Here is a 12,069-nt window from a genome sequence, read left to right as displayed (position 1 = left end):
AATAATTTGAGAACTGTATTTTGATATAACCGGTTTCCTTTGTAATGCAGATTTTTAAATGCATTTAAAACCTTATTCTAAGAAATGTCCCATCAGCTGCACTGCCAAAGGATCCATGCCCCAGAAAAAGTCAGGAACCCTCCTCTGCCACCAGTAAGAACCCTCCTCTGCCACCATCATCATGTTGCATATACCTGGCAAGTTAAATGTTGGGTATTGTGTCACAAATTTCAGGAGCATTCAGGCGTACAGAAATACGTTGTGACTGGAATTTGAAAAAAGACCAGAACAGAGGAAAGATCTGGGAGAAGTTCTCTCAAGTTATCGATTTTACCTCCCTGTCTTCACTTCTTCCAGGGGCAAGCTAAAAGACAGGAAAAGATGAGGCAGAAAACACCGATGAACAGCAAAGGATGCCATCTCTCTCAGAATGTCACTCCGTCTTCCCTCCTAGTGACAAATATTTTTAGGCTGAAAGTCAGGTGCATAGACGTATCACTGTCCCTAATAATTAACACTCAGCCTCTTTGGATCACGTTGGTGTGTCTGATGAAATGGACCCAGGCGAAGTTGATGGTGGCATCCTTTGCCCCTCCCTATCCCTCTAGCCCTGGATATGATGACAGCTGTTCAACAATGATGAGATTCTTGATGAGGCAGGGAAGAGAGGAAGAGCAAACGTGCTTTCTTCTCCCACGGTGGGAAGAACCTTAGCAAACAAGAGTAGGTCATTGTACCAGAGCTGCACCTGCACGGGGAGGGCCCCTCAGGCGCCTCCAGGCTGTGATCTGGACTATGGAGAAGGTACTGAGCTCGAAGCTTGGGGCAGGCAGAGGCTGAGCAATAACCTGGGTACCGCGGCTGTACCAGCGAGCACCAGAAGGTGCTGTGCCTTTGGCTCTGGGCCCCTCAGCCTGGGCGCATGAGGTGCCTTACTGCCCAGGGGCCCCAGTGCAGCACGTCAGCTGTGTTGCTTTCATTTGCCACTGCCTGGGCCTATAGTATCGAGGGCCAAATGGGAGTGAACGTTCCACCCTGGCTTTGCACCCATCTAACATGAATGAGGAAGATGTAGGGGGCAAATGAGATAAATTGAGAGGGAAATGGCGGTGGGGGATTGGATGCATGACCCACAGCCAAGCCTATTGACCATCACCAATTGGATCTGAATGTGAAGAAAGTATAGAAAGAGCAGCCTTCCTTCTACAGGGAAAGTTCCAGAGTCTTAAGCAGCTGATAATGTAGGTCAGGGCCCAGCCTGGACATTTTGTTTCACAAACGCTTATAGTGTTTTAAGTACCTTGCCAATATTAGCGAACTTCGTCATGTAGTAAGGTCGGTCTCATGACTCTCCCCGTGTTACAGATGAGGGTAGAGAGACAGAGAGGTGACTTAACCAGCCCAAGCCCTCCGGCTGGTCAGGGCTGGCGTCCAAATGTTACACTGGTTGGATGGAGTGATGTCCTCTCTGGATTCTGAGAGCCTAGACCCCAGGTGCATCAGAGCTCATCACCGCGTGTTTCCCCCACCAGCATGCTTTCCTACCGGTCGGTTGACATCCGGAAGAGTCTGCAGCTGGAGGAGCTGCTCGCAAGGGAGCAGCTGGAGTTCACCATCGAGGAGGAGGTGGCCAAGCAGACCATCCGCATGTGGCTGAAGACGTGCTTAAAGCGCATCAGAGCCGTGAGTGAGCCGCACCCGTCGGGCTTTACTTCCTCCTCCCAAAGGAGGAGGAGAAGGAGGGTCAAAAGGAAAGAGCTTCTTCGGCACCTACATTGGAGCCTTCTGTGATTACCCTATGACCCCTCAACCACGTCACCTTTACCCACTTACAGTGATTCAAACCTGACTTCTGGTCCACCTTCAGCCATACCCTCTTGAGCAGAGTCCATAAGAAATTTCCATTGAATCACATTTTTATAACATAGCGTGAATGTTGAAAAAGCAGTTTATGGATATTAAAATATTTATGATCTCCATTTATGAAACGTGAGTGTTCACAATGCCAAAAATCTCTACATACTGAACGGCAACTGAATTTACAAAACTACTTTTAAATTGCTCCTAAAAATACCAACATATTGTTGACAGTGTTGTTTGATCTTTAATTAAAGACCGCCTCTCCCCAGAGTTTATGACCTGCTTCCTGAACTATAAGCTTTAAGACTCTCTAACTCATAAATCAATGAACATATACTGTGTTGACATAGACTGTGTTTACAGTGGGCACTTCTATTAGGTTATTACTTTTTTTTTTTTTTTTTTATTTAAGATTTATTGATTGATTGATTGATTGCTATGTTGGGTCTTCGTTTCTGTGCGAGGGCTTTCTCTAGTTGTGGCGAGCGGGGGCCACTCTTAATCGCGGCGCGCGGGCCTCTCACTATCGCGGCCTCTCTTGTTGCGGAGCACAGGCTCCAGACGCGCAGGCTCAGTAGTTGTGGCTCACAGGCCTAGCTGCTCCACGGCATGTGGGATCTTCCCAGACCAGGGCGCGAACCCGTGTCCCCTGCATTAGCAGGCAGATTCTCAACCACTGCGCCACCAGGGAAGCCCTAGGTTATTACTTTTATGAGTGGTTTTGACCTATGCTTCACACACAGGGGAAAAAAATCAAACTAACCACACTAAACATTTATCCATAACAGATTTTTTTTTTTTATCCTATTTCTCAGAACACCAACTTCGAAACATATCTATTGGAGGAGAAAAGGTCCCCAGAGCAAGGAGCCAGTCCAACCTCGAATAGCAAGGCAGCTGCGGCAGCTGGGCCACCGTAGCCCTGCTAGGTCAGGGATCACGTCTGCCCCCCCACAGGCCCTGACAGGGCACAGGCAGTGCCGACTCACCCCAGACCGTCCAGGCCTCAGTGTGTGCCAAGATAGGTTGGCCTGCTGCCGGATTGGCCTGCTCCAACCAGAGCCAAGACAAGAGCGAAGCAAGGGTTTCACTCATCCACCCAAGTCTCCTGCCTCTTCCTATTTAGAGCAAAGGAGCAATCCACACTGGCTTAGTGAGCACAGTGTAAGATAAGAAGGGAAAAAAATAGAAACTCACGTTAATGATCTAAAAATTCTGTTATACTGTATAGCACGGGGAACTGTACTCAGTATTATGTAATAACCTATAAAGGAAAAGAATCTGAAAACGAATATTTATATCTATATGTATAGATATATGTACATATATGTATATGTACTGAATCGCTGTGCTGTACACCTGAAACTTAGACAGTATTGCAAATCAACTATACTTCGATTAAAAAAAAATGTTTTCAAAGCAGGAAAAAAACTCTATTTAAAGTAAAACACAAGGTAGTATCAGTGAGCATAACTATTCCAATTGTTATGCAAATGAAAACAGGATGGGAAGGCAATTCCTAAGTCTCCAAGTCCTCCTTTAAAGTAGTCTGATACTCCTCAGGGAAATCAGTTAAGAACCTTTACTTGGAAGCTCTTAAGAGGTCACCAGGCATGCAGGTCCCTTGAAGAAGAGAGAAGAAAATAAGATTTGAGCGGTGCGGGCAGGGGGACGCTGGGCTGAAATTCTGGTCCCTGAAAGAACATCCTATTTCCATAGAAACAGCAGCAGTCCTGCAGCATCATCCACAGCCTGAGAGAGAGCCAACAGCAGGAGCTGAGCCGGTTTCTGAACCCGCCCAGTATTGAGACCACGCAGCCCAGTGAGGACCTGAACGCCAACAGTCAGGATAACAACACGCAGCCCGAGGTAGGTCCGGTAGGTCCGGGCGGGAGGCGTCCGTCACCTGAGGCTGTTCGCAAAACATGAATCGACGCCGATCACGTAGTCATTTTAAACAAGTGGCACTATCTCTAATAGGAAGTTAAGTGGAAAAAAAAAACCTGGAACACGTTGATCCAGTTGATGTTTGTGTCTTTGTCATCCCTGAATCAGTGGAGGTTATTTCGAAAGATTCTGATTTGTATAGATACAAAAAACAGTGGGAATGCTCTGAACTTAATAATCCTGTTGATTTTTGTCTAAAGAGTTAACATCACATGACTTAGGAGAACCATGGCTTGCCTGAAGTTCTGTCCTAAGTGTTTTCTCCCCCTCACCAAGTCACGGAAACTTGCAGTAAAATTTGCTTGCAGTTGGCCTTCAGTCTCCTTAAATAGTCAGGCTCATTGAGGATTTGTCCTTCTTTAGCTGGGCGTCAGAAGAGCATATGGAACCTGGGGAGGCTTAGCTTGAGGACCTTCTGTGTACTAGGGCCCGGCACGTCCATAAAAAAGAAAGCACAGAGTCACCAGCGTCCTGGAGAGCTTGTGTATGAGAAGCAGCTGGCGGGAGGCCTGGCCTTTGTGAGGCTTAGTTACGAATCGGCTGGAGCTGGTCTAGGACCTGGGTGTGTGGTGACACAGTCGGGGCAGGTGACAGACACTGAAGCCTGGGGCTCCGTGGCCCAGCAGGACGCTCCAAGGGGCCCTCTTGTTCCACAGCCCAGTTTGGGGTGGATTCATGTCGTTGGCTCCCCAGCCAGTAGGAATCACGTGCCGACTGCTTGTGCAGGGACGGTCAACAGAGCAGGGACGTGGGGCTTCTACAATGGCCCTGCCGCCTGTCTGCCCCGAGGATGGCTGGCAGGGGTCGCGTGTGGTGCCGGGGTAAGAGCAAGACAGCTGATCTCGGGTGGCCTTGGCCTGCAGCGCCTTGAAGCAGGATTTCGGTTCCCCGGCCGGAGACTGAAGTCAGGCTGCGGCAGTGTGAGCGCCGAATCCTAGCCTCTAGACCACCAGTGACAAGGCCCTGGCCCGTCAGTTGTGTAGAAATGAATTGCCACAAAGAGAGAAAAAGTAGTGAAACAAGTAAAGTGTTTCTTAGGAGGAAAAAGAATGCGTGTGGCTAGACACACGGGCGGGCTCAGAGGGAGAGTCGCGCCCTCGTGGTAGTTTGGATCACTTATACGGGGCATTTCTTCCAGCTTCCTTTGGCCAATCATCTTGCTTTGCCTGGTTCTGAGTCTGTATTTGTTATATCTCAGGGTCCTCCCCTATGTGTGCACGCATGTCTTAGCCAAGATGGATTCTAGCGAAGAGGCCTATGGGTAGGTTGACATCACCTACCATGGGGTGGCGCCCCCTCCCTTTTTGACCTCCGAGGAGCCTTTCTGCGCTTGTGTAGGCGGGAAGGTCTCCTTGACCTCAAGAAGGAGGAATGCTGGTCTCTCACCTGGGCGGGGCTCAGCTCCTCCTCCTCTTCATCCTGGACTCCGTCCACGGGGGATGCACTCCAGCTGCTCAGCCTGCGGCCCGTCTATCTCCTGCCTCACAGCCAGTGAGACAGGGGAGGCGATGGCAGCAGAGCTCTCTGGTTTTAGGTCAAAAAGGCCAAGAGGGGCCACTGAAGAGAGGTGAGGACGACGGTGCTGATAAGGAAAGGGATGCGGATGGAGAACCGGAGACGGGGTGAAATGCACGGAGATCTGAGCATTTCTCTTTGCCTTCAGTCTTAATCGGTTTAAGTTTTGTTCTCTTCCGGGGCCCATCCTAGAGCTTTGTCCGCTGAGAACTCTTCTGGAAGCTCTGGGTTGGCAAGCGTGTACTGTCCCCAAACCTGGCAGTCCCGCTGTCCCCCCACCCTGGTACATGGCGGTGCCCCCAGGGGTGGCAGGTGTATGGCCGTGGGAGTGGAGGAGTCTGGGAGGGATGCCCTAGAAAAAGCACTACCTGCAGGGTCGGGGCCGTTTTCCTCACCCTGTGCAGTGGTGACTCTTTCACTTTCCCTGACTCTTTTTACCCATTTTCACTCTTCCTGTCCCCGTTGTTGACACTATGGGTCCGTGTTGTCTCCGCCACTTACTTTCCTGCGGGGCTTTCTTCCTTCCTTAAAATGAAAGGAGGGTCCAGGCCAGTGCACAGAGGAGGAGGAGAGCACAGCACGGGGAATAACCGCCTGCTTCTCCCGCCCGCACCCCTGCAGACGGGCAGCCGGCGGCGGCTCCTGAGCCCCACGCTGTCGGACCGGGGAGCCAGCCGGCAGGGCGCGGCCGAGGCCGGGAAGCCCCAGAGGAAGCTCGGCCAGTGGCGCCTGCCCTCGGGTATGTATGGCAAGTCCTCTCTCGAGCAAGTGGGGCATTTTCAGGGCATCCGTGCTCTTTGTCTGTTTGGGGTCTTGAACTTCAAAATGCAGGTCTGCCTCTAAAGTTATATTTATAGACAGTAAACAACGAAAGATGTATTTCCCTCATCAAAAACATTTCCCTCAAAATAACTTCTCTAAACAGAACAATATTAGCCCTTGTGTTCAGCTAATAGAGAAGGCAGCACCTATTAACAAAGACATTATAACCACGATCTAGAAAGTGGTGGCAATTACCATCAGGGACTTCTGGTGCACATTCCAAACGTAGGCAACATTCATTTAATCTAAGAGGGAGTAGGTGGATACATGTCACTCAGAAAATGACACAGGTTTCTCAAAGAAGGAACAACAAAACTTTAGTGCAATATAATCTAATATGTTATAGTACCTACTGTATGCCAATCACTGTTGTAAGGGCCTTACATGTGTTCCCTCCTTTAATCCTCACGACCCTATTATTTTCCACATTTTATTGTTTCAGTGAGAGCGGTTTCTTCTAGAGGGACATGGGGGTCTGGAAAGCCAGGATAATCCCATTCAGGGCACGCAGAGGCGGCAGGAGAGCAATGATCTGCCCGGCCCAGGGTTTTCTCTGTAGAGAAGTGAGCCCGTGGGAAAGCGGGGGCTTCCTAGGCTCTAGAATTGTGTCCCTTCCTCAGCCCGATTCAAGTGAGGAGACAGGGACTGTTGCAAAGTCTTCTGTAGCACAAAGCAGAAGACAGTGTGCCTTACCCTTGTTCAGTGCCGCTTAACACCAGGGAGGGGAATCTCTTTTTTCCTACCCCGGAGGCTATTATGCAGGGATCAGAGAGAACGGAACTTCCTTCCACCTGGTAAAGGAAAGCCGGGAGTGAGGGGAAACAAGATTGAGTGAGTGCTGGGGCCAGGCCATGAACAACCCCATATTACAGGCTGAGTGGTTTCAACTTCATCCTGTAAGCAGTCAGGAACCAGGAGAGATTTCTGAGCAAGACGTGACATTTGGAATCCTGCTGAGGAAGACTCACATGGCAGCAGTGTAGAGAGTGGGCTGTCTGTGGCAGAGCCCCGAGGCAGGGTTACAAGCCAGAGGATGGTGTAATAGTGTGGGCGAGAGGCGATGAGGACACGGACGAAGGCGGTGGTCCAGACCACGGAGGGACGGATAGGAGAGACGACCTAGGGGAGATGCACAGTCCTTGGTACTCACTTAAGAGGATGAAAGAAAGGATGCTGTCAAAAGTGGCTTCAAAGGCCCACAGGTGGCCCCAGTGCCAGAAACGGTGATAATTAAAGGGACATGGTATTGGGGACGCCCTGAGTTTGAAGAGGCACTGGGCAGGAAAAAGAGCATTTGAAGATGGGGTACCAACGATGTACCCCCCAGTGTCATGCTATGCATTTTCTTTTTTTTCTCTTTTCCCTTTTATTTTTGTGTAAAAGTTGTATGCATTTAAGGTGTACAATGTGATGTTTTGATAAACATTCACATTGTGAAATGATTATTACAGTTGAGCTAATTAATATATGCATCACCTCACAAAGCTACCATTTGTGTGTGTGTGTGTGGTGAGTACACTTAAAATCTAGTCTTTCAGCAAATTTCAAGTATACAATACAGTATTATTAACTATATTCATCATGCTGTACATTAGATTGCCAGAACTCATTCATCCTACACAACTGAAACTCCGTACCCCTCGACCAACACCTCACCATTTCCCCCACCTGCCCACCCATAGTAACCATCATTCTACTCTCTACTTCTATGAATTTGACTTTTTTAGATTCCACATGTAACTGAGAGCATACAGGATTTGTCTTCCTCTGACTGATTTCACTTAGCATAATGCCATCTAGGTCCATCCATGTTGTTGCAAATGGCAGGATTTCCTTCCTTTTTAAGGCTGAGTAATATTCCATTGTATACACACCACAGTTTCCTTATCCATTCATCCGTCGATGGACACAGGTTGTTTCCATATCTTGGCTATTGTGAATAATACTGCCATGAACGTAGGGGTACACGTATCTCTTCAAGATAATGATCTTGTCTCCTTCACGTGTGCACCCTCAAGTGGAGTGCTGTACCACATGGCGGTTCTGCTCTGCATTTTCTTAGGTCATCTCATTTAATCTATTTTAATTCTCACAATAGTCCAGTGAGGAAACTTGTAATCTCTTCATTTTGCACTTGAGGAAACTTGGGTTCAGAGGCATGAACTTGATGTTGGTTACATCTACAGGTCACAGAAGTGGGACCCCAAACCGTGACTGATAGAATCCCAAAGCCATGAGTGTGTCAACAAAGTCTTCATACAAGCTGCTTTATTCAGGCACATGGATTGGAAAGATGAATGCTGCCCTTAGCGTATTTTAAATCTGTCCAGGAATCACGCCTTTTTCTCTGATGCTACACTTCTGTTTGTTTTTACAAAAAAAAAAAAAAAGTTATTTACCCACATCTTTCCTCCCTTACCTTCTCCAAACTTCTTCCTCTCCCCTCACTCTCTATTACACTATCCCTTCTTTTCCTTTGTTGTTTCTTTATATTTATATGTATATACTAATGAGCACCGACACATTTCTATGACACTTTATTTGCCCAAGTTGGAACTTTTAGTGATTTTTTAGTTTTTGTAATTATCTCAAATTGCAAGCAGCGTATTTTTTTCAAATGGTGTTACTAGTTGTCCATGAACATAATTTTAAAGTCCATTATGAATATAAAGAATCAAGTGTTTGAAAGGTTTCAGACGTGACATCTATGGGTAGGACTTGCTCCTGGAAAGTATGACTGACAGGACCATCAGGGGGTTCCAGGAATGGCTAGCAATGGGGGGAAGCCACACCAGGTTGCTCACGGGACTCTTGTTGATTCCACAGCACCAAAACCAATAAGCCACTCGGTGTCTTCGGTCAACTTACGGTTTGGAGGGCGGACCACAATGAAATCTGTCGTGTGCAAAATGAACCCCATGACAGACACAGCTTCCTGTGGTTCCGAGGTTAAGAAGTGGTGGACTCGGCAGCTGACAGTGGAGAGCGACGAAAGCGGAGATGACCTTCTGGACATTTAGATGGAAACCAGTGAAGATAAAAGTCCACTGGTGAAAACTGACTTCTGATATGTTCTTTCATTGTCCAGTGAGCAATCCATAATTGATGTATAATTTAAGTCCAACTTGTACAAGATTTTTTAAACTGATTTCTGTCCTGCCATAGGAAGGCATAAAACTGGGTCTGTCAAAGCTGTGTGTGTGATGGGTTATTATCACGCGTTCAAGAGAATCTGCAAAATGGCAGTTTCATAATATTAGAAACTATACCAACTATACCAGATGTAGCTCGTTCAGAATTTCATATATTCCATCTGTGTAAACTAAGATATATTCACGTACGCTCTTATGCATTATTTTCACCCCCTGAAAGAGTGCTTAGCCCAAAGTGGCTGATATTTATGGTGCAGGAGCTATATCTTTAGTTCACGTTTTTCCCACTTCCTCTAGAAATACCTCTCTTGGGACAATTTATTATTTATGATTGATCTGAAAATGTCAACACTGAGCTCATGCTAAAATGATAGTAGTTTTACAAACTAGATTCTGAATTTTAAAAAGTATACTCTTTTTCTCATGTTATTTTAAAAAACATGCACAAGCTATTAGAGATCAGAACAAGTCAATGTCTGTCCCCTTGGCCTGCTCCCAAGAGAACTGCGTGTGCAGCTACCAAGCAAAGAAATGGGCCCAAAGAGCTGACTGGTTTAAAACAAACCTGTACGTGGATCACTTGGGGTACACAGTTACTTAAAGATGTTGAGTTTCTTAAAAAGCCTTTTAATAATAGAGTTTAGCAAAAAAAAGTAAAACTACATGATTCAGCTTATTTTAAAAATCTATGCATGTGTGCTGTTACCCTTGGCTTCATCTCTTACCCAAGGTAGGTCTGTTTTGCCATAAATCAGCGAAGACATTGAGTTGGCCCCAACACGCTATTGCAATGTTCAATTCAAAATGATGCCCTTGCTACCAGACTCTCCTATAGAAATAATGGTACTCTCCAAAATCTCACTCCCAACTCACAATTTAGTTATCTCACAGCTCAATTGTATATGTTTCACACATCAGCCGTCCATGTCCTCTGGATGCAACATTGGTTCTTTTATGCTGGGTCAACCAAGTAGAAGTGCATTTGGGCCTTTAACTACACAATTCTTGATGGGAGATTTGCTGTTTAGATTACTTCTTTTTTATTTATTTATTTATTTATTCATTCATTTATTTATTTTTGGCTACCTTGGGTCTTTGTTGCTGTGCACGGGCTTTCTCTAGTTGCGGCGAGCGTGGGCTACTCTTTGTTGTGGTGCTCTGGCTTCTCATTGTGGTGGCTTCTCTTGTGGAGCACAGGCTCTAGGTGTGCAGGCTTCAGTAGTTGTGGCACGCGGGGTCAGTAGTTGTGGCTCACGGGCTCTAGAGCACAGGCTCAGTATTTGTGGCGCGCGGGCTTAGTTGCTCTTCAGCATGTGGGATCTTCCCGGGCCAGGGCTCGAACCCGTGTCCCCTGCATTGGCAGGCGGATTCTTAACCACTGCGCCACCAGGGAAGTTCCTAGGTTACTTCTTTTAATAGAGTGAGGATCTCAGAATCCTTTGACCACCACCCTACTCCCCCAGTTGCTTTATGATCTATTTCTGTCTATTTAACATTCTTAACTAGCCAAATATCACATTCCTTCTGTGTAACAAATGTGACACTGTGGTGACAGTCCATATAGTGTTTATATGATTAATTGTGACAATAAGATAAAAGGCAATTAAAGTCAGTGCAGCCGAAAGGATTTTATGTCATTTTATGTTCATTTAGAGTTTACTTTTTGTACATAAGAAAATAAAATAAATATTGGATTTGTAAAAGAATTTACTTCGAGATGATCATTTCTAAACCCTTTTCATACGTGTGGGTTTGGGGGGTAGGAGACGGCTTGGTGGAGGGGCCACTAAGGAGCTGGCATTTTCCAAACTCTGTATTTGAATATTCCGTTGATAATTAGTTGGCAAAAGCTCTGTCCCTGCTATTCATTTCAGCTCAGTTCCTAAGCCAGAAGGTTCCTTTCACGTTAGTGCTCATAAGGCTGAGTGAATACTCTGTACCTTCCAAACTCACAAAAGGATATTTGGCAGCCAGGGCATGGGTCTGTACTAGTGCTGCATGAAAACGAGATGTTTTTCCTCTTGGCTCATTACACTTGAGTAATACAGCTTCATTCTCACAAAACGGCTGAGCCCTTTCTAAAACGTCTGTAATCGATGTTCAGCAGAACATCATTGTTGTTCATTCTGCAGTGAAGCAAGGGGCAGAATAGCAATGCACTTAAAGCCACAGCACCCTACATTTGCAATGAAGGGAAACAACCAAACAACTCCTGTGGGACTTAACGCCACTCTTTTCCTGAAGCCAGTAGAGCAGACGGCAAGCCCAGAAGATACATGCCTCACCCCCTTTTAGATTTTTCATCAACTTATAAACAGGCTGGTTATGCAGATGGGAAAACGTCAGCCACAATGTCCCCTGGTCCTTAGGGAGGCCAGACACTGATACTAATCCTGTCATCGTGCCACCCACTGCCTTTAATTAAGGGATGCTTTGGGTTCGAAGGCATCAGAAAATGTAAGGGATAGAATACTTGACGCAGAGACCCCCAGGGAACAGACCACACACGCATTGCACATGAGGCAATTCAAGGGGACTCAAAGGGAACAGGCATGGAGAGAATGGCCAGACTGAGGCTATTCACTCTATTCTCAGTGGTGGTTCAAGAGCCACAGCCATCAACGGGGACTGGCCGTTTGTGCCCTGCCCGCGCTGAATCAGATCGAGCACATAGAAGAGATACTGGGCTTGTAAACCTTTAGGAAAAGCAGTTTCTAGGCCAGTTGAATGATGTGTTTGCCTGTTTCTTTGTAGAAAGTGGCATATACCATAG

General features: G+C 46.7%; 1 protein-coding gene across 7 annotated transcripts in view; it reads left to right on the top strand.

Annotated features, from left to right (window-relative positions):
- The window catches only part of NALCN (sodium leak channel, non-selective), a 280,557-nt gene extending 270,140 nt beyond the window's left edge, over positions 1-10,417 (top strand). For 5 of the 7 annotated variants that reach the window (XM_036831753.1, XM_036831755.1, XM_036831754.1 and 2 more), the window contains 4 exons: positions 1,533-1,683; positions 3,580-3,729; positions 5,944-6,061; positions 8,971-10,417. In XM_036831753.1, coding sequence (XP_036687648.1) covers positions 1,533-1,683; positions 3,580-3,729; positions 5,944-6,061; positions 8,971-9,164 — 613 coding nt within the window. In that variant the 3' untranslated portion in view covers positions 9,165-10,417. Of the gene's footprint in view, positions 1-1,532; positions 1,684-3,579; positions 3,730-5,860; positions 6,062-8,970 lie in introns of all 7 variants that reach the window. The other 2 variants (XR_005017238.1, XM_036831751.1) reach the window with 2 other exon arrangements.
- The last annotated feature ends 1,652 nt before the right edge of the window (positions 10,418-12,069 follow it).

The sequence above is a fragment of the Balaenoptera musculus genome, chromosome 18, assembly GCF_009873245.2.
Source record: "Balaenoptera musculus isolate JJ_BM4_2016_0621 chromosome 18, mBalMus1.pri.v3, whole genome shotgun sequence".
Taxonomy (NCBI): Eukaryota; Metazoa; Chordata; class Mammalia; order Artiodactyla; family Balaenopteridae; genus Balaenoptera; species Balaenoptera musculus.
This window is presented reverse-complemented; position numbering and strand designations above follow the sequence as displayed.